This window comes from Arabidopsis thaliana, chromosome 2, assembly GCF_000001735.4.
Source record: "Arabidopsis thaliana chromosome 2, partial sequence".
Lineage (NCBI taxonomy): Eukaryota > Viridiplantae > Streptophyta > Magnoliopsida > Brassicales > Brassicaceae > Arabidopsis > Arabidopsis thaliana.
This window is the reverse complement of record NC_003071.7, coordinates 13,248,120-13,269,667: the sequence shown is the minus strand read 5'-3', so window position 1 is coordinate 13,269,667 and position 21,548 is coordinate 13,248,120. Positions and strand designations below refer to the sequence as shown.

Genomic DNA, 21,548 nt, shown 5'->3' with positions numbered 1-21,548 from the left:
TTGATAGAATGTCGAGAAACTGTTCAATTCTTCAAACGCAGTTTGAAAAGAAACAATTTTCTCTTTTTTCACATCAGATATTTAAAAAATTCTTTTGTTATCCACGTTTTTATTTTTTATTTTTTTGCTTTAAAAAAGATATATCAACAAGTTTTTCATAAGTGTCTCCATATAATAAACTAATACAACAAAAAAAATATTTTTTTTTGTTGAAACAAGATATTCATATTAGACATTGAAAAAGGAAGCACCTAAACGAAACATAAATAGGTCTATATGTATGTCTTCAAATCCTAAAACTTATATAAGATAATAAAACTTAAGAAATATTATTATATGGAAAGTATTGTAGGCTTCTAGCTATAAAAATATACAAAAGATTAAGACAAAAATAAATTTTCAACAAAAAAAGTGTTATATAGTTCATTTAAATTTATAATGACTAGTTTTGATTCGAACATGTACGGAACTAGAAGTGGGCCATTTCAATGGGCCCAAATAAAAACACAGATTTTTTTATTGGATCCAGTTTAATATAAGCAAACTCGAAATTTTGTATGAAAACATATAAATTCGATTATTAAATATGAAAATATCTTTATAAATCAAAATCCAGATCATTCTGCTAATCTGCTCTTGATTAATCATCTTAAATATCTTATACTAGATTTTAATCCGCGGTATATCGCAGGACGATTTATTTTTTAAAAGTAATATATATTAAAATTTGCAAATTTTATTTTGTATAAAATATTTATATTTTACAGTTTATAATTATTATTAAATAACGTTATACCACGAATCCATGAGACAATTTTTAAAAAACTGAAGTTGTAACCCCTATTAAAACAGCATATTAATAATATTTTAAAATTTTATAAATATTGATTCAAATAGATCCACCATATAATCCAATTCCAAAATAAAACCTGTTCTATAATTTCTTTACCCGTCCCGTTATTTTTTTTTAAAGAGTAATTTTTAAAATTTAAGAATTATTTTATATATAAAAGTTTTGCAAATTGTATCATTCTCTAATACATTTATATTTTATAGTTTAATTTTATATACTAACATTATACATACCACATAATATTTTCGGTTTTATATAATCTTTTCTAAATTAGGATGATTTGATATGTTTAATATTAGGGGTCTTAAAAAATAATAAATTAAAGATTTAACCCGTATTGAAACGGTGGATTAATTATATTTTACTTTTTTGTTAATGTTGATTCAAAAACCCGTCACTCCAAATATGTCTTGCCAAAAAGCCATTTATTTTATTAATATTAATTTTATTAATGATATGACTCTGAATTATAATCTAAACATTTTAGCTAATAAATAGGAGTACACCATATTTTTTTAATAAGGGAATGTACCATATGACTCAAATGCACTTTTACCCAAATCCATCAAAAAAGTCTTGCAAAAATACTATAGAGATAAGAAACGATAGTCGGTTTTGATAGGTATAAGATTAGCAAATATATTAGTTAGCTTAAATTAATTAAAGAATACAAATTGAAAAGGTATATTACACTTTATTCGAATATAGTATCAAAACTTATATAACACAGAGATTTGATAATTTTTTAATTGTTGAATATTTTTTTTTGTGCTAATTTTTATGTGATTAAGATTTAATTGATTTTGTATATAAAATATTAAATTGTTTTACGAACTTATTTGTTTATAATTTGGTAACAGATAGATATTTGAGTATTTAGTATATTTTGCTTCAGTTTAGGAAATCTTTGATGACCCGTCTTTAGATCCAATAAGCCCTATAATCTAGATATTAACCTGCAGTATACCGCAGGTACGCTTATATTTTAGTTAAACTAAAAACTTTTATTGTAAAGATGATTTAAAAATATATGATATTATTTTATTTGATTTTAAATGTATAGTAAACTGTGAGTTGTATATGTTTTGTTGATATTATCTATATTGTTTAGTGTTTAAGATTATACACTTGTAGTTTGATTGTTAATTTAAGAGTTTCACCTGTAGTATACCATCTTGTATTAATATCGATCTAAACCCGTCAATTCTAGGATTTTCCAGCTTGTATTAAAAATTGAATCACATCATACACATAAAAAAATCTAATATGTTATTAATTATTATAGTATATAAGATTATAAATTTTCAATATAATATGTATGAAATTGAATATAAATATTTCAAATTATGACCTGTTACTCAGTAGAAAGTTTTCTTAAATCTATTTTTCACCCGTTATAATATTTTTTCATGTATTGAACAGTTTATATTCGTTTTTAAAAATTCAAATTATGGCATATGCAAAAAAACTCTAATTTTTTTTTTATAATGATGATATTATTTTTTCGCAAAAATAGAATCATATAAAGATGAGAAGTGAATTATAATAATTAATAAAAAATTAATATGATAATTTAGATATCAAATCTAATTTGTTGATTTTAATAAGTTACTTTTTTGAAAATTAATAATGTATTTATTTTTTCATTAAATTAAATTAATTAAAATTTAGATATCAAATCTTATATATTGATTTTGATTGGTTATTATTTTTAAAAATTAATAATATATTTCGTTTTTTAATTAAATTTAATTAATTAAATTAATATTTGACTTTTTAATCTTTAAAAAGATAAATTAATTTACTTTTTAAAATTTTATTTCTAATGATATACCTATATAATTACTTACAAAAATTAAAATTATATTTAAAATGTACTTCCCAAATAATATAGTAGAATAGTTAATCCTACATAAAAATCATAAACCTGGAAGAAAAAAAAATTGGCCACATAGAAGAAACCTCACAAAACTTGACATGAACGTGTTTATTTCTATAATAATCATGAACCGTTTGTGATTGCATATGAATCCAATAGTGGAATAGAGTCATCAAGAATCAAATCCACTTGCATGACACGTGTCCAAACAAAAAAAGCAAATATTCACACTTTCCCAATAAATAAAAGTTGGTAAAATAATTGTCAACGCACTCCTGGGCCCTGAACCGGGTGGGTCAAACAGACCCGAACCCGGCGGATTTTTTCCTGTAAAAACATAAAAAAAATAGCTTCTCTTTAAAAGTTATGTGTTTTATTGTTTGCCATTGCTTTGTTGCTTCATCGTAATAACTTACTCTCTTTCACGAAAACTCTCTCAATCGAGTGAGAAATCAGAATTCGTACGTTGCTTTGAGGTTAATGATCCGTCTCTCTTCTTATCCTAAAGTTTATTCCTTCTTTTTTTTCTGATTGATTGCAAAAGAGGTTTTCCGGGTTTTAGGGTTTTTGTTTTCTCATCACGTTTTTTTCGCCCGAGTCGTGAAATTTCTCTTTTCCCACGTTTTGGGTTTCGAAGTTTTGTAAGTCTGCTTCTATCTCCGTCAAAATTCGTTGATTTTTGTGATAAAGTTTGTTTTTTTCGCAAGTTTAGCACAAGCTTAAATCCTTCAATTTTCAGCTTCTGTTTGTTAAATTTCAGGTTTTTGTTGTTTTTGAGCTAATTGAAGACCCTATTTGATCTTAAGAAGCAATCAGCTTTTAGTTTAAGCATCTAGAAACTTGAATTTTGCGAACCTTTTTGGTATTTTTCAAAATTTAGTCTCTCTGTAGAACTTTGGTTTTGTGTCCGATGATCGTTGATTGGTTTCTCAGGGTTTAAGTTGGTGTTGAAATATTTAACTTTCTATTTATGGTCTCTACATGTTTTCTGTTTAATTCTATTAGAAACATGTGATACAGAGAGGTAGCTTATATCTGCAGTCAAAAGATCTTATAAAGGATATGTTTATGTTATATATATCTTAAGGAACTTGTTTCGGTTAGAATTTAGCGTCTAAAAGGCTCCTAGGATTTGGGGAATATTGATTATTGGTGGATACAACTATACAAAAGGCTTACTTAGAAGTTGCATTAGCCATGTTTTCTTGGATAATCTCTTTAGGATAACGGCTAAGCAATTGTCTTTTGTTATGAATATAGCTCTTCTATTCTTTTGCAATCTTGTTTCTCTAACTAAAGAATTGATGTTGTGTATGCGCATATGCTTCTTCTCTCTCTGAGTTTTCTTTTTGTTGGCATTGACAGGACGCACACAAGAACTTAATTCGATTCAGAGAGATAATGGATTTTAAAGGTATAAAATGGGTTGGGAATGTTTATCAGAAGTTTGAAGCAATGTGCTTAGAGGTTGAAGAAATTATCGTGCAGGTAAATGCTTGTTTGTGTAAGAACCTGTAATTGCTTACCTCGTTGATTGTATCCTTTATTTAAACTCTTGCTTTGCTTTTTTGTGTTTTTAGGACACAGCAAAATATGTTGAGAATCAAGTTCAGACGGTTGGTAACAGTGTCAAGAAATTCTGTTCAGATGTGGTTCACGACTTGCTGCCTGATGAATCTGTAGATTCGGGAAAACCTTTGCCCGTTTCTATGTTACATGAATACGCCCCTGTTTATTCTTTCAAAAAAAAAAAAGATAGTATGAACCGGAAAACTAAAGATGTGACACAAGAGCAAGAGGTAACTGAGGGGAAGAAGGATGGATTTGCAAAGAAATTACGTGGTCTTGATGCAGATGATTATGATATCTGTACTTCTCCAAGGCAGTATAGTTATGGAGGTCCATACAGAAGAACAAGAATCGGCCGCAAACAGATATTTAAAAAAGAGGAGCTTTCCCAAGTCATCAGGCCTTATATCCAGAAAGACTTGACTAGTTTATCAATGGTTCATAGTGCTCGTGTCAAAGATGATCTTGGAACTGTAAACTCTAGTAGTTTATCAATGGTTCATAGTGCTCGTGTCAATGATGATGTTGGAACTGTAAACTCAAGTAGTTTATCAATGGTTCATCATGCTAGTATGAAAGATGATGTCGGAACTGTAAAGTCAAGTGATTCTCCTCCAGGTGAAGTAGAAAAACTCATCTCCAAAAAGAAATGTCAGAAAGACGATAAAGCCAAAAATCAACAGAGTCTGACAGTGGTTAATTCTGTTAAAAGTAATGATTCAGAGGTTATAGTCGATAATGAACACGGTCTTTCGGCAGATAAGTCTGTTAGAAGTCAAGATTTGGAGATTCAACCATCTCTGGCCACTAGCTTACCTGCAGAATCTGATGGTAACATTTCTGCATTCTGATTTTTCTCTCTTTTGAAACTATTGATTCTTAAACTAGATCCTGTTACATCATATCCAGTACCACAACCTATATGTTCTGTATCATTTGGTTTAGTTTCATGATTATGCGATTGCTTAGCGTTGTTTGCTACTTGCATTGAGAATAGAATGCAAAAGAGAGAAAGTAGCTCATGATTTGAAGCAAATTCACTTAAACTTGGTTATGGTTTCTTCTATTCAGATTGCAGAAAGGAAACCAATGTGGAAACAAGTTCGAGTTCTGTCTCAGAGCCGAAGTCAGAGATTCTCCAACATCTTAGTGGGAGATCAGTTGAAGAAAGCTGTATACTTGTGGATAGAGACGAATTCCATAGTGTGTTTCCTGACAAGATGGAGAATGACAAACACAAACCTTACAAGGTTGCTTCTTCTGTCTCTCTCTATCTGTCTCTGTCTTTGTCTCTTTTTTGTTTCATGTTTGCATATATCATCACGTGTAAAGTAACACCGCCTTATAATAAACTGATTCTACAGAAGATCAGAGACGCTATATCTTCAAGAATGAAGCAAAACAGAGAAAAAGAATACAAGCGACTTGCCCGGCAATGGTACGCAGAAGATGTTGAAAATGGGAGAGAATGTGGCGATAATCCGAAACCGATAGAGGAAAACCAATCATCAGAAGAATCTGAATGGGAGCTTCTGTAAAATGTTAAATGGTAAACAGAGAATATAGCTCTCCTCTCTCTCTTTGTACATAAAGAATGTATTAAGCAAAACATAAGATAAGAAGCAGCTAAGAAGTCAAAAGGCTTCTTCCTCTGGTTACATAATAAATAAGGCCCTTATCTTTATCAAATTTTCGTTTAACTTATTTTTATAATTTCAAGTGAAGATGTTTTATAAATTGTTTGCATTTGTGAATATTTTTGTGGGAGAAGAAAAAAGTCTTTCACTTGGTGGTTGTGTAATAATTGCTTTCTTGTTTCGTCTATTTTACATTTCCAAATTGTTCCAAAGATAGGACCACTCCACATCATTTCTATTTTCTTTCATTTTGATTTTGATTTTATTTATTTTCAATCCATAATGTTTGGGACAATTTGAACCATACATCTTTTCAAATAGAAAACTATAGTCATTTTCGCAAATAATTTTCTAGGAGTTCAGAATCCGATAAGCCCCTATAAAGTATCTTCAGCTTCGACCTATTGTGCTATTTTGCGTGTTTTATATTCATTTTCTCGTTTATTTATTATGAGTTGGAAAGGATATAATAAACTTTATGTCATATAATCAATAACTCAACCGTTGAAGTAATTATTGAATTATTTGATGAATGAACTAATGGAAATTTCTAGTTTTAGTCACAACTTGCTAATGAAGGTATAATCATTAACAATTTTGAATAAGAAGATGAGCCAAATGAGTATTAAGTTAGTACTTGCATAAATAGTTATATTTGTTCCTTTATTTATACATTGATACTTTGTAAAAAGTAGTCAAAATTGAAATGGTTCGATTCATTGCATTACCTAAATAAGAGTCAACAGAGTAATAAAAGCATTCGTTAGGTGTAGATTAGAAAAAAGCTTACTTATAAAGAAATAAAAATGAAGAAAATTAAAAGAGAAGTAAGTTTTTGGGAGTGAGTGGTGGTCTAGTTGGAAAAAGCAAGCCACCCTAAAACTCATCATAACATGTGCCAATTGCTACTACATATATACATCATCCTTGTCTTTTCATTCTCTATTACAACATGCATTTTAAGCCAATAGCTACGCAGATAAAATATAAACCGTTAAAAAAGATTCATGAAAATTGATAACACAACATGATTGAGGTTGAACTAAATGGATCTCTTGATTTTTAATAGTACTAATCGTGCTGTCAATAACCAATTACTGAATTTTGTAGTGACGCACTGATTTTCTACATTAGCTAGATTACTCTGTTAGGAGGAATAGTTTTTACTTTAATTTGAGTACAATTTTTAAATTTATTTTTTCATGAAATAAATTGGTTATTATAAAAATTTATCCTTTGAGAACATTCAATATGTTAAGCAATTTTGCAAGAACCCCATTTTAAGTTAATAATATATCAAAAATGGTTGTGCATGCAGAAAATTTATGAAAAAATAATAATTCATATGCATTTAAATATTTAGTACATAGTTTTATAAATATAGTTAAAAAAAAGTTTTGGCTGAACCGATATTTCTAACTAACTTGCTTATAACAAGTTTTATTCAATTAGTAAATTTGATTCCAAATCACCTTTATCAACTCTTAAAGTATATATTAAGTTTAATGATTGTCCACGAAATAATTATGTATATTGTATACAAAAATATATAACAAGAAAGGTAAACAAGAGAACTCACTGTAGAAACAAAGACTTATAAAAAGCTTGAGGCTTGAAGAATAAGTTGATCATTCTTTCTTGGCGACCTTAAATACAAAATGGGACTCTGTTTCCAACTCAACTTAGCCTCTCTGTCTCTCATACTCTTCTCTTCATTCCCTGGACTTTTAGCACAATCTCAACAACATTTCTTGGGACAAAACAACACAAGCTTGTTGAGTGGAGGGAGATGCAATTTGGCTAGAGGCAAATGGGTCTATGATTCTTCATATCCTCTCTATAGTGCTTTTAGTTGTCCCTTCATCGATTCCGAATTCAACTGCCAGAAAGCGGGTCGTCCGGACACTAACTATCAACACTTCCGTTGGCAGCCTTTCTCCTGTCCTCTCCCTAGGTACTTTTGCACATGTATTACTATTAACCACTATAGTTTTAAATAGTTAGTTAGAAGAAAAGCTAAGGTTTAGATTGGCTTATACACTAATTTTTGCGTTTGTGTATAAAATATAGATATATAGTATTTTCTGATAAAATACTTTAGCAATATGTAAACACAAACTTGTTGGTGTTTGCGTTCACAATTAACAAATGAGTTTTGTTTAAAGATAGTAAAGATTATGAGTTTATTTGAAAACAAAAGATAGAAACTATATATAAACGCAAACGCGAACAAACAATCCAAAATGTTTTTGGTATCAAATGAACGAGTATGAAAAGTCTAACTAGTATCTTGATCATGCAGAAAATTGGTTTTGAATTGGGTCAAAAGAAACATAATAAAGTTTATAAGATATGTTTTTCGAAAGAGGTATATTAACAATTAAAAATGACTATACAGATTCGATGGGGCGAATTTTATGAGGAGAATGAGAGGGAAGAAGATAATGATGGTAGGTGACTCACTGAGTCTTAACATGTTCGAATCGTTGGCCTGCTTGCTTCATGCTTCTCTCCCTAATGCTAAGTACTCTCTTCGTCGAAGCCAACCTCTCACTTCCCTCACTTTCCAGGTTTTGATTTTTCTTTATAATATCTGATTTTATTATCTCTTTTGTTTCTATTTTCATATATCAATAACTTCACTTAAAAGTAAGCATTTCATAGAGCTACTCTTGATTCTTTGATATTTTTTTGTTTATCATTCTTTCTTGATTTTATATAAAAGATCCTAGCTTTATCAAGTGAACACCGAACACCAGTACTAGAAAGTAGAAGCCTACTTAAATTATTAATCTGTACAAAAGTAATCATTGACGATTGTACAGTACTCATCGCCAAATCTTTTGTCTTACTAGTAACTGATTTATCTTCAATCTAGTTAAAAATAACCGAAAATAGCACATTTTCTAAGTTAATAAATTTTAAAATGGCGTAACTTCATTAAAAATTACTCACTAACAACCCACTTTGTCTCAGTGAGCGAACATCTATGTAGGTCTGTGAAATTCTGAAAATTTTGTGAAACCTAATTTTACTTTGGACAAATTTGACAGTAAGTGCCATTTTAAACTTATGAAAAAATGTGTTTTTTTTTTTTTTTTTTCTCTGGTAAAACCGTGTTTATGTTTTTTAACTTTTAATGCGACGAGTCATCGCTTCTGGCAATTGAACCCCTTTTTTTAATTTTTAGTGTTAATGGTATCTCCCCTTTTAATGCTTTTAGGTTCTATTGTTTGGTTTTGGGTATTTAATTTTACATCAGAAAAAAAAAAAAGAACGAGTCTTGCTAATTAAGTGCCTGCATGATAATGATATGTCAAATGAGGATCAGATACGTAGTTATGTTAATTTTCTTTAGGTTTGGCGTTTTGATAGATCAAACAGTTGTCATATAATAATAAATGTAAAACAAAAACAAAAATGATATTAATGTAGATGAGATCATGAGAATAAGATATGACTACGAATTATTCCACATTGATGTTGAAAAAAGAGGTTCCTACAACGTCACCACCTAATTTATCTTCTGAAGTATGATTATCTTTGTTTTAAAAATTGGGCTGGTTAAGATAATCCTATATAGTTTCACTAAAACTTATAAGACTTTAGCAACTTGTAAGGATATTGAATTTGTGGCCAAGACAATTGTAAGATTTATGTATACGGACTATTTGACGTAAGTCGTAGTTAGTAATTAATTAAGTTTCTAAAAGAGTTTTCAATAATAGGACCAAACATAAACGACATACTAGATTATTAAGACTACATGTACAATATAACCACTTACTTAGGTCAATGTCTTATTCTTCATTGTCGTTTTCTAATCACAAAGTGTATTATTAACAAGTGGACATTCAGAAATTTAACTAATTATTTATTCAATATTACTTGTTTTTGGGGATCTTCATATATAATTACATATAGACAGTGACTAAACAGTGACAAGAGTCTGCCTCCATTGGAGCTGACTTTGATTGCTAGTTAGCTAGCTTCTTTGTTAATGGTTTATGTGCTTCTCTTTCTTTTGGTTTGTAAAATTACCGAAAGCATGATTATAGAATATATGAATATACTATATTATATACATGTTTAAAATGTAATATTTAATGTATTATAAAAAGAGAAGTAATATTTCTATTTTTATATATTTTTGACATTTTATTTCCTCAATATTAATGTTGAATCACGTAGGAATGAGATACACACAAAGTCACAAATATCAACTTTTTTTTTTCTTTTCTATGAAATGCCTCGTTCAAATATTATATGACTGTAAAACCAAAAGAAAAGGTACTAATTGACTGATCATGCCATGTTCTTGTTACTGATTTTGGGGTTTCCTTCGTATTTGTCAAATGTCACTAGTTAATGTAACATATCTTTAAACAAATAAAAATGGGCAGGATTATGGAGTGACGATAAATTTGTATAGAACACAGTTTCTAGTAGATGTGGTTCAAGAAAAGGCAGGACGAGTGCTTGTGCTTGACTCCATCAAACAAGCCGATGCTTGGCTTGGCATGGATGTTCTTATCTTCAACTCGTGGCACTGGTGGACTCACACCTCCGGACTTCAGCCGTACGATCTCTATAAATTAAACTCTCTCTTTTGATAAGTTTCATTAATTATATATGCTTCTTAATTAAACGTTTAATAATGGTTTGTTTAATTACCAGCTGGGATTATATGAGGGAAGGAAACCAATTGTACAAAGACATGAACAGGCTTGTGGCTTATTACAAAGGACTTAACACATGGGCTCGTTGGATTAACAATAACATTGTCCCTTCACGTACTCAAGTCTTCTTTCAAGGTGTTTCTCCTGTCCACTATGAGTAAGTTTTCTTTTACTCTCCCTCTTTTTTCCCACTTTACCTAAAATAACGTTTTCAAAACATTGATTTTCTTGAAACAGCGGAAGAGAGTGGAACGAACCATTGAAGTCGTGCAATGGTCAAACTCAGCCGTTCATGGGACAAAGATATCCAGGAGGATTGCCCTTAGGTTGGGTTGTGGTTAACAAAGTGTTGAGCCGAATTAGAAAACCGGTCCATCTTCTCGATCTCACTACTCTCTCGGAGTATCGCAAAGACGCACATCCAAGTCTCTACAATGGTATCTCAAAGGATCTAGACTGTAGCCATTGGTGCCTCCCTGGACTCCCTGATACTTGGAACTTACTTCTCTACTCATCTCTTACTTCCTAGTCCTTGTTTTACATATTTGTTTGTTTCTACCATTTTATAAATAGTTTGTGATGATCCTGTGTGATTGTGATTGATATTTTTCCTTCGTTAATTTAATCTTAAATGTAATTAACATTGTTACTAGTTTACTTGCAGCATCGATCAGCTTAAATTCTCCATACATTTGTTATTACTTTAATTTATTTTCCAAACTATTATAACGTGCGTATTTACACTTTCAAAGTCTTTAACAAGCAAAACTTGTGTGAAGGACCAATACTTACACGCATTATCCAAACCTTTGAACACTCCAAACGAATTTTACGACGGCACAAAGAGGAGGAGGATTGGACAGAAGAGAAGCGAAAATGGTAGGAGACATCGCCACGAGATGGAAAGAATTGAGCGGTAGTAGCAAGTGGAAAGACCTGCTTGATCCTCTTGACTTGGATCTACGCCGTTATATCCTACACTATGGTGATATGGCTGAGGTAGGGTACCTTGCCTTTAATAGTGACCGCCGGTCTAAATATGTAGGAGATAGCTGCTACACCAAAGAAGAGCTCTTTGCTCGAACCGGTTACCTCAAAGCCAACCCTTTCAGGTAACAAACGTATCCACTAGTATCATCCATATCGTTTCGGTTCTAGAAATTTTTGTTTAGTTTTCATGCCTACTCATATATGAAACGTGTGAAAAAATGTTGTCATCCAGGTACGAGGTGACCAAGTACATATATGGAACTTCGTCTATAAGGTTACCAGAATGTTTCATAATCAAATCATTGTCAAGGGAAGCATGGAACAAAGAGTCTAACTAGTTGGGTTACATTGCGGTGGCTACAGACGAAGGCAAGAAGTTGTTAGGGAGGAGGGGCATTGTTGTTGCATGGCGAGGGACCATTCAGCTGTACGAGTGGGCTAACGATTTCGATTTCCCACTTGAATCAGCTGTTATGGTTTTCCCTGGAGCTAACCCGAATGACGAGCCTCGCGTAGCAAATGGTTGGCTATCCCTTTATACATCCACTGATCCACGATCACGTTTTGACAAGACCAGTGCACAAGAACAGGTCTATACAAAAAAACCTGTTCCCTTACAAACTTCACATCTGAATCGACATCCACTGATCCACGATCACGTTTGGTTTGCAGGTTCAAGAAGAGCTCAAAAGGTTACTAGAATTGTACAAAAACGAAGACGTTACCATCACCTTAACAGGCCATAGCTTGGGCGCAGTTATGTCGATTCTATCCGCCGCAGACTTTCTCCATAACGAATGGCCTAAGATCACACCAAGTCTACAACACAGCCTATGTGTCACAGTATTTGCTTTCGGGAGTCCCCAAATCGGTGACCGAAGCTTCAAAAGACTCGTAGAGTCTCTCGAACACCTCCACATCCTAAGAGTAACAAACGTCCCGGACCTCATTCCCCGTTACCCCGTATTCAGGTTCACAGATATAGGCGAGGAGCTTCAAATCAACACATTAAAATCAGAGTACCTAAAACGATCTCTAAACCTGGGACATTTCCATAACCTGGAGGCTTACTTACACGGCGTGGCAGGGACACAACACAACCAAGGAGAATTCAAACTAGAGATTAACCGAGATATAGCACTGGTAAACAAAGGTTTAGATGCTCTTGAAGATAAGTACTTAGTACCAGGACATTGGTGGGTTCTTGAGAACAAAGGAATGGTTCAAAGTGATGATGGGACATGGAAACTAAATGGTGACAGGTCAAAGAAGAAACAAGAAGAAGAAGACGAAAAAGAAGAAAACAATTGCAAATTCCCATGAATATAATAGCTACACTACATGTTCTTAAACTCTTTTGAAGCAGTAAAAGAAGAAGAATTGCACACAAATCAGAACATAAAAAGCAAATCCAATACAAGTTATGTACATGGAAGAACAAATCTAGAAGAAGAAGGAGAAGATCTCAACAAGGGATCTTGGACATGAACCACTCCATAACATGAATTGGGGCTTTAATCAAACCAATTGCGATCTCCACTAGTACAGTCACACACAAGCAACATGGACATATGCATGATAACAACAATCTGCCAAACAAAACAAATTTCAACCAGAAGCTAAATTGATGATTCCAAATTCAAAATCAAAAAAATCAGAGATGAGATAAACTGACCCGACGATCCAGATAATGACACCGATGATGGAGAGAAGGAGAGAAAGGAAGGCGAAAGGAAGACCTAAGAGGAAACCGAGAGGACGGCAATCTCCGTCGCACATGGTGGCTCCGGCGGCGAGTTTTTTTCAGTTAGGAGATGTGACTCGGTGACTTTTGACTTGTGAGTTGTCTTTTCTGAATTTTCTTAAGTAGAAGAGAGAAAGAGAGAGACGCGTTGTTGTTAGGTGCATCTGCCGTATCGTTTTACTTTTTTTTCTTTTTTTTTTGGTAGACAATCGCTATTCATATATTTATTTACATGCATTTAAGACTTAAGACTATGACCATTCCAGAATAAGTAATGTAGATATTGAATCTAATTTTTCTATTTTTATCATATAAAATCAGAGAATAATTTCTTCACGTAAAATAAAGATCGATTTTTATATGAGTTAAAAAAGAAAGAGATTCGATTTATTTATTTAGATGTTATATGTTTGTGTGAATATATATTAAAATTCTTTTGGAATGAATTATAAAAGTGACGATTGTTTTGTTGTTGTGGGATGAATGTTGGCGTGGAAGAAAAGTGAACGAGGCCCATATTATATAGCCCCTGTCTTCTAATTTATTTCAAAGGGTTGTTAGGCCCATTTTCTGGATGTGACACAGTTAAAAAAATTTTCCTAATTCTACAAATAATATTAAAAAGTTTTCCAATTTTTTTTCTTTCTTTTTTAATTCTGCAAAGTGAAGCAAAACTATATAGTAAATGTTTAACATTAAAAGCTCTAATTAAATTAATATATTTTGGAAAAACATTTTTTTTTTATCATTATCCGACCAGATAACATGTAATTCATGACAACTCACCGCGAGATTCGATATTGTATGTTTTAGCAATATATCCATATCAGAATAGTAACTAGGTCCCAATTTTATCGATCCAATTGGTTGGTTTGGGTCAAAGGTCTTAAAACATTGCAAACACAAAAAATAGTGTTTATCCTGTTGCCATGAAAAGAAGAGTACTAAGCCCAAAATCAATTTGGTGAAACAAGTCAATTGGCAGATTTTTTAATTCATTTTTCAACAAAAGGTTTATATACTTACCAATCTTGTCGTCATATGTCACCAAACACTAATCTTTTCAACTGGTGGCAGAACGTTCCAAGACCAAAATGAGAATGTCAAGGCTATAGAATATTATTGCTTGATAATAAAGTGCAACATTCAATGATTCAAATGAAGTCAAGAGAAACTATAATATCAATGAATCTATATCTGCGCGTGTAGAGAAGAATTGTAGAGAATAATCTTTTTGTGGAGAATAATGTTAATTTGTCGAGTTTATAGTTTATAATTTTAACCTCTCAAAATTTCCAACATGTAGTTGATGTCGGCAAAACTTTATTTTTGAAAGAGTGCATCAAACTGTTTTTAAAATTTCATATATAGTCCAACCAATTTATATATAATATCAGCTGAAAAGCATGCAATTTTTTTTTTTTAATAATCGTTGAGTCATATATGTATTTTGAAGTGCAGATTTCAATCATTCTTTTAAAAACCCTCTAGGGTCTATCTTGTTGGTTTCCCTACAAATGAAAAGGTAAAACTTAAACGATAAAGACAGGGGAAATAGCCAATCGCTGTTACAAAAAAGGTAACTCATTGGAGACACAAGAAAACATAGAGAGTAAAACCTTGATGTTTAAAGATAAGGAAGGTACAAGAATACCAAAATCTTGATACAACAAAAGTGTAGGGAAGATTTATGAAAAAGAAAAGAAAAGCATGTAAATGACGATATTTAAATTGACTTGCATGGATCAGTCACAGTTATATGTGTGCTTCGATCTTCGGTAAAGTATATATATATCGGTAAAGATCAGTCAATGGTGTTGTGGATCAGGACCCCCCGGAGAAACCCTTTCGGAATCCACTAAAAACCGTCTCTCGTCTTGACCTTTGAACTTAGAGAGATCAATCCCGAGTTCACGTAGGAGAACCTGACTATCCATATCGCCCATGGTTGTGGGGCGATATGTACGGAGGATTCGAGCTTGAGAACTCAAGATTGGTGTTGAATATATGATTAGGAGTATGATTAGAGATTGCTTAAGGATCAAATTCGCCATTAAAGGTGATTAAGAAGAAGAAAAGTGACTTGTGGGATCTTAAGAGATTGAGAGAGAGAGAGAGATGAAGTTGAGAGAGTATGATGACTTGTATGTGTTGAGATTTTCTATTTATAGATAATTAAAGACACAAACATAAAACGGGAACAGGTTAAGGATATAGTTTGGGCCAGTGGAGAGAACATGATGGGATCCACAACAGAAATTAATGAAAGCCGAATCCTACGCATATTTTGGATTATAAAACTCATGCATGAGTTGAAAAGAGAAACTCATCATATATGCATGCATACACAAAGACACTATTTTTCACGATATGGGTTATTTTAATTGACCTTCTTATTTTTTTGGTCAAAATTTAGTTGACCCTTAACGATCGAAATTCTCAGGTGGAAATCTATATTTCAGGGACCAGTAGTAAGTAACTTTATATCCATATTTAATTAAGAATTAGTCATAAGGATCACTAGGATAATATTAAAATTACAACTAACCTAGATTCTTATGCCACTACTACTAGGTTATAGTCTTATAGATATTTATATTCTAATTCATTAATTTGCTTATGTTGTTTCTCATGGATTTCTTTTGCGGTTTTTACAAATGTCAAATTTATTATTACAGATACTATGAATCAATTGTACTAGCTCTCTTTTGATAATAATGTCTTAATTGTTTTTTTGTTTCATAACAAATATATCAAAAAGTTTTATCAATACCTAATTTTAAATAAAATTAAAGTTTTAGTTATCAATACCTAATTTTAAATCAAATTAAAGTTTTAGGACACTTATAAATAAAATAAAACATGGATATATATAGTTTGCAAAGAAAAAAGGCAATTTTGTATTATAGACATTATTTTAACAGAATTTATCGTAAGGCATATGTATCTAGCAATGGAGTCATCTTTGTAGGTGTGTAGGTTATATGCAAATAAGTTACTTCTATAAGAAAACATATTATTTTGAAATATGTAGATAGATGCATATTATTACCTTCATATACATTTGATTAAAAAAAACTTCTGAGGATAGCCGATCAACTTAAATTCACAAGTGTTTGTTTTACAACTGAACCCTTTAAAAAAATATATATATATTTGATGAACAAAATGCATTTTCTAATGTCGAAAACAATTTATTACTGTCTCTTACTAATCATTCATTATCTACGTTTTTTGGGGTAAAATTATCTAAGTTGAAACTGCAGAATTGATATAATTCAAAACATTTTAATAACATCTAGATCAGGTTTATCAAATTTGTGTATCTTTCTAAATTTCGAATTAACCCTCTAAAACCTCGCATAGTAATATCTATCTAATCACAAAGATTATTTTTTTGCATTTTGAAGTGCTAAGACGTCCAATCATTATATTCCTCTACCTTTCGAATGAAAAGGTAAAACTCAAACGATTAAAACCGGGGAACATTAATTATTAGCCAATGGCTGTTACATAAAAGGAAACTCATTAGAGACACAAGAAAACACACAGAGAAAAAGCTTGGTGTATTAAGGTAATGTGTGGTACAAGGATACCAAAACCTTGATACAACAAAGTTGTACGTAAGGTTTTATGAAAAACAAAGAGAGGAAAGAAAAACATAGAAAGAGCGATAATCATATGATGACTTGCATAGATGGATGATGAATCAGTCACATTATTTGTGCTTGGATCTTCGGTAAAGTATTTATTTAGGTATCGATCATTCAATGGTGTTGTGGATCGGGACCTCCGGGTGAAACCCTGTCGGAACTCACTAAAAATCGCCTCTCGTTATGACCTTTGAACTTAGAGAGATCAAACCCGAGTTCATGTAGGAGAACCTGACTATCCATATTGCCCATGGACACGGCACGATATGAACGGAGGATTCGAGCTTGAGAACTTAAGGTTTGTAATGAAAATATGATTAGGAGTATGATTAGAGTTTGCTTGAGGATCAAAGTCGCCATAATAGAGGAAGAAATTAAAGGTGAATTTGGAGGGGTGGGAGTTGAGAGAGAGATGCAAAATGAGATGATATTGAGAGAGTATGATGGCTTTGTATGCATTGAGGTTTTCTATTTATAGAAAATGAGGAACACAAACATAAATTGAATAGGTTATGAATCGAGAAGTTTGGGTCATGAGTGGGGAGAACATGATGGGATCCACAACAAACTAAAACCAAATCCAATTCATATTTCTTTGATTGTAAAACTGATCATGCACGAACACAAAGGCACTAGTTGTGTTATATGGGTTATTCAATTGATCTAACGCTCGGAATTCTCATCAGGTGGAAATCTATATTTCATGACCAGTAAGAATTGACTTTACATGCATAGTTGATTAGGAATTAAAGAAGTGCTTGACATAAGGTTCACTAGGATACTATAAAAATTACAACTAATCTAGATTCTTATGCTAGACTACTACAAGCTAGGTTATATTTCTTTTTTTTTTTTGTCAAAGGCTAGGTTATATTTCTATTTTAGTTTATTACTTTGCTTTTGTTATTTATTATGGAGTTTTCCTAACGGTATGGTCACAACTGTCGAATTTATCATCGTAAGGTACTAGGAATCAATTGTATATAACAAAAGTAACAGTATCTTGTATGATAACCATTATTTTAGTACCATTTAAAGCAGTGTTATACAGAAAAGTCATCTTTCTATGTGTGCAAGTTATATAAGCAATTACGTGATTTTTTACAACAGTAAACATATATTTTTGGACGAAAACAATTGTACCTGATCGACAACTAGTTTGATATAATGTGTACTGTAAACATGCTAAGAATTTGTAAACATTTGAGAAAAAATTATTTTAGAAAATATATTATCACAATATTCATTCTGATGATTTTCAGGTTTGTAATAGGTAATTTTCTAGGTAACGCTATTTTATTTTTTCTTCCTGAATAACACATCCACATTTTTCTTGAAAATATGATTCTAGTTTTTGAGACAAGTTTTTGCCAATTCAGAATTATAATTGGTAAAACTGTTCCTTAGCGGTAAAATGTTTTGGTCCATAATGTCAATCATATTTTTTCTGTTGAAACTGTCAGTTTTTTTCAAAAGATTCTCGGAAATTTTCAGTGCTTTTAAAAATTCGCAAGTTTTCAAACAATATTTTTATAAGAAAAACTTAATAAAGTTTTTGGCTTTGGAAAGCTCTTATTATATTAAAAAACTTTTAAATAACCTTTTCATGCACAATAATAGTTGTTTCCAATAATGTAAATATTTTCTAGTATTATGATAAAAATAAATTTTCAAAAATATTAGTAAGTTTTTAAGTCTTAAAATTTACTCTTAATTTAACTAAGTTTTTAGAAACTTTTATGTGTTTCTTTTTGTAGAAACATTGTTTATCTTCTATACTCTTATTTTTAATGACAAATTGTGATTTTTTCTATATCTTATCTTAAATAATAAATCTAAACTCTCATTTCAAAATCCTAAACTGTAACTGTCGTATTATGTTTTAGGGGACCGTCTAACACGGCAAACTTAACGATTAACGGACACTACTACGAATAGTCATTCATAAAATAAATAAAAATAAAGAGCCTAAGTTATCTCAAGTAAAAAGATAAGAAAAATATAGAAAAACTACTTTAAGTGTAGAAGTGCATAAAGAAGGTTATTACATGGGAAGGTGTTATAAGAAAAAAATTAGAAACCCTGTGTGCCGTAGTATAACATTTCTTAGCTTTAATTTTTGGGATTATTGTTGCAAATGCCACTTTCTTTAAACTTTTGGATTTGCCATTTTTTGACATTCAAAATCAATACATTTGTGAATTGTTTTTTATAAAATACATTTTTAATAACAAACACTAAATCCTAAGTAAATGAAACCAAATAAACCAAGCATATTGTGTAAATTGTATTTTTTATATCTTTAAAAATGGCAAATCTAAAGAATTATAGGTAAAATAGCAAAATCTATAAATATCATTTAAAACTTATTTGATAATTGATTCTTAATTTTATAGGGTATGTTCCTCAATTTCAATTTACTACATACTTTACTTTTTTAGAAAGTGAAAAAAGGGAGACGAAGAAGCAGTTGTTCTGTCGGACCACGTTATAAAGGAATATAAGTGATAAAATGAAATTTAGCTAGGGTGAAAATGGAATGTAACTTGACAAGACACTGCAAAATAATTTGACGAAATTAATGTACATGTCAAACCATTCTTCTGCTTATAACTAAAAGTCACCGACAATTTATCCAAAAACCATTTAGTCCTTGTTTATGTCGCAAAGACTAGTATAAGGTGTCTTTGTGGATGTTACATATCAATGGAATTTGGCCAAAGAGATATCATGGGTAAGTGTATAGATAAGTTATCATTGTGACCAAACAGATAAATAGTTCAGCGCGTCATCAATTCGTTGGTGTATTGAGAGGATTACTAAAGAGAGTCTTTGCGTCATACAGCAATGAGGACAAATAGGATATAAAATACAAACATAGGCTCTCAATAGTAATATGCGATTCAACTGCGAATTAAATGTAGTGCAATTTAAATACTATAAAAATATCTATATATGTATATATATTTTAATTATTAAATGGATGTGATTGTTTAAAATTTCAGATTAATTATTTATTTGATTAGCTAAATGCCACAAAAAAATAATAAGTAAATGAAAAATATTACTTGCCCTAATATAATGAAGTATGAAATTAGAATAAAATATTAATTTTACATTATCAACTGGCCACTGCACCTGCCATTTACTTAAAATTTTCATTTGTTTTCTTACCATATGCCCAATCCACTCCAGTTTTTTCTAGAGCTTTTGAAAGTCACAAATTCGAATCTCAACGGCGAGAAACAAATAATCTAGTCTAACTACACATGTTCAGATATTTGGTCCACAAAATTATATATGAAATTATGAGCCAATTGTTTAAAATAATGGACCATGCATAATAATAACGAAATTTTTGAAGAAATGAAAACATGCCCACATTATAAGTTTAATAGTTCTCATGAAAATTATTTACGTCAACTTCGCATCAAAATAACGTTCATCGATCTACAGACGAAAACTTCAGTTGTTTGTTTTTGAAAATATCAGGAAGAATTTGAATCATTTAGTGTTATCCCACATTTAACTAGTATATCCTTTATTCATGTCTTCTTTTTTTGTCTAATTGTTATGTTATATATAGGAGAATTTATCTTAAAAACCTATTAAAATCAGTTTTTTTGTTGATTAAAACTCTTACTGTAGCCACTAAATAACGAACGAATAGTAAAGATAATAAAATTTGATCCCAAACTTAGATCTGTAAGAATATATTATATCTATAAGAATAATTATATATCCATTCGAATTTTGCCACTCAACAACCACATTCTTTGGTTAGTTAGTTTTTTTTTTTGGTTCGTTAGTTATAGGTAGTAACGTTATAGTATATAATAATTGGTCATAAGCTCGACAACTATTAGTATTGCCCACATGGGATACTATGTCGGACCGACATATATGCACATGCTCTATAGGTTCAACAAAGTTTATCCATTCTCACTTTTATTCGGTTGTATACATTAGATAACTAAAAAGAAAAAGTAACCAACGGCGAGTCGGCGACAAAAGTAATGTTTGGATTATTTTATGGTTAATGTGACACAAAAGTAATGTTCTACATGTCATACGTTCAAATCTTCCTTTCAACATTATCTTGTTTATATTTTGACATCCCATAATCAATGTTCTACGCCTTCATTTATTTATCTTAATATTATATGTTTTAAAAAAAGAATAATCCGAGAAGGATTATGTCCATAATCACAACATATATAGTTTAAGATGGAGAAAGGCCACATATATAGCAGCATGACTAGATTACAAGTCAGTAAATTTGATGCTCTTTGATTCGGTTTGACAATTATCTTAGGTGCCATTAGAGGTAGAGAATAAAAGGGTTCTTAGATAATAATATCCATCAACCAAAATAATAATTGTATACATACGTGCAGTTTTTCTTTATGTTTTTCCTGGACAATTCTTAAAATTCAGTTATCTACATAACATGGTGACAGTTAGTCGTCGTCGGGTCCTCCTTGCCACACAAGAGAAAATGAATTTATATGTATTATGAGGTTGTATCATTGTCAAACTTGGAC

The 21,548-nt window shown here is 31.0% G+C and overlaps 6 protein-coding genes across 15 annotated transcripts; 3 read left to right on the top strand and 3 right to left on the bottom strand.

Moving 5' to 3' along the window:
* The first annotated feature begins 3,102 nt into the window (after positions 1 to 3,102).
* AT2G31130 (uncharacterized protein) lies at positions 3,103 to 6,148 on the top strand. 7 transcript variants are annotated; one of them, NM_128669.3, is made up of 5 exons: positions 3,103 to 3,208; positions 4,098 to 4,220; positions 4,313 to 5,132; positions 5,373 to 5,551; positions 5,666 to 6,148. In NM_128669.3, exons 2-5 carry the CDS (start codon positions 4,134 to 4,136, stop codon positions 5,837 to 5,839), a joined length of 1,260 nt encoding a protein of 419 aa, NP_565715.1. In that variant the 5' UTR covers positions 3,103 to 3,208; positions 4,098 to 4,133; the 3' UTR covers positions 5,840 to 6,148. The 7 variants fall into 7 exon arrangements, with proteins under 7 accessions (NP_565715.1, NP_001324617.1, NP_001324618.1 ...); NM_001336320.1 differs by having other exon boundaries at positions 3,103 to 3,373; positions 5,666 to 6,089; NM_001336319.1 differs by having other exon boundaries at positions 3,103 to 3,373; positions 3,493 to 4,220; positions 5,666 to 6,089.
* Positions 6,149 to 7,411: 1,263 nt separating this feature from the next.
* On the top strand, positions 7,412 to 11,339 carry AT2G31110 (trichome birefringence-like protein (DUF828)). 3 transcript variants are annotated; one of them, NM_001084516.2, is made up of 5 exons: positions 7,412 to 7,892; positions 8,337 to 8,508; positions 10,342 to 10,517; positions 10,616 to 10,774; positions 10,855 to 11,339. In NM_001084516.2, the coding sequence occupies exons 1-5, from the start codon at positions 7,597 to 7,599 to the stop codon at positions 11,144 to 11,146; spliced, it is 1,095 nt and encodes a 364-aa protein (NP_001077985.1). In that variant the 5' UTR covers positions 7,412 to 7,596; the 3' UTR covers positions 11,147 to 11,339. The 3 variants fall into 3 exon arrangements, with proteins under 3 accessions (NP_001077985.1, NP_001324555.1, NP_180669.2); NM_001336316.1 differs by having other exon boundaries at positions 7,452 to 7,892; positions 10,616 to 10,752; NM_128667.2 differs by lacking the exons at positions 7,412 to 7,892; positions 8,337 to 8,508 and adding an exon at positions 10,116 to 10,228.
* Positions 11,340 to 11,491: 152 nt separating this feature from the next.
* Positions 11,492 to 12,930, top strand: AT2G31100 (alpha/beta-Hydrolases superfamily protein). The gene is given in 3 exon segments (NM_128666.5): positions 11,492 to 11,729; positions 11,840 to 12,197; positions 12,280 to 12,930. Coding segments are annotated over 3 exon segments (1,245 nt in total). The 5' UTR covers positions 11,492 to 11,493.
* Positions 12,600 to 13,577, bottom strand: AT2G31090 (uncharacterized protein). The gene is made up of 2 exons (NM_128665.2): positions 13,283 to 13,577; positions 12,600 to 13,196 (listed from the first exon to the last, which is right to left on the bottom strand). Exons 1-2 carry the CDS (start codon positions 13,384 to 13,386, stop codon positions 13,073 to 13,075), a joined length of 228 nt encoding a protein of 75 aa, NP_565714.1. The 5' UTR covers positions 13,387 to 13,577; the 3' UTR covers positions 12,600 to 13,072.
* A 1,231-nt stretch (positions 13,578 to 14,808) lies between these two features.
* Positions 14,809 to 15,516, bottom strand: CLE6 (CLAVATA3/ESR-RELATED 6). The gene has a single exon (NM_128664.2). It carries the CDS (start codon positions 15,403 to 15,405, stop codon positions 15,160 to 15,162), a length of 246 nt encoding a protein of 81 aa, NP_565713.1. The 5' UTR covers positions 15,406 to 15,516; the 3' UTR covers positions 14,809 to 15,159.
* A 1,237-nt stretch (positions 15,517 to 16,753) lies between these two features.
* On the bottom strand, positions 16,754 to 17,592 carry CLE5 (CLAVATA3/ESR-RELATED 5). Of its 2 annotated transcripts, none has more exons than NM_179828.3 (1): positions 16,754 to 17,451. In NM_179828.3, the coding sequence occupies exon 1, from the start codon at positions 17,362 to 17,364 to the stop codon at positions 17,119 to 17,121; it is 246 nt and encodes an 81-aa protein (NP_850159.2). In that variant the 5' UTR covers positions 17,365 to 17,451; the 3' UTR covers positions 16,754 to 17,118. The 2 variants fall into 2 exon arrangements, with proteins under 2 accessions (NP_850159.2, NP_001325401.1); NM_001336315.1 differs by having other exon boundaries at positions 16,826 to 17,592.
* Between the last annotated feature and the right edge of the window lie 3,956 nt (positions 17,593 to 21,548).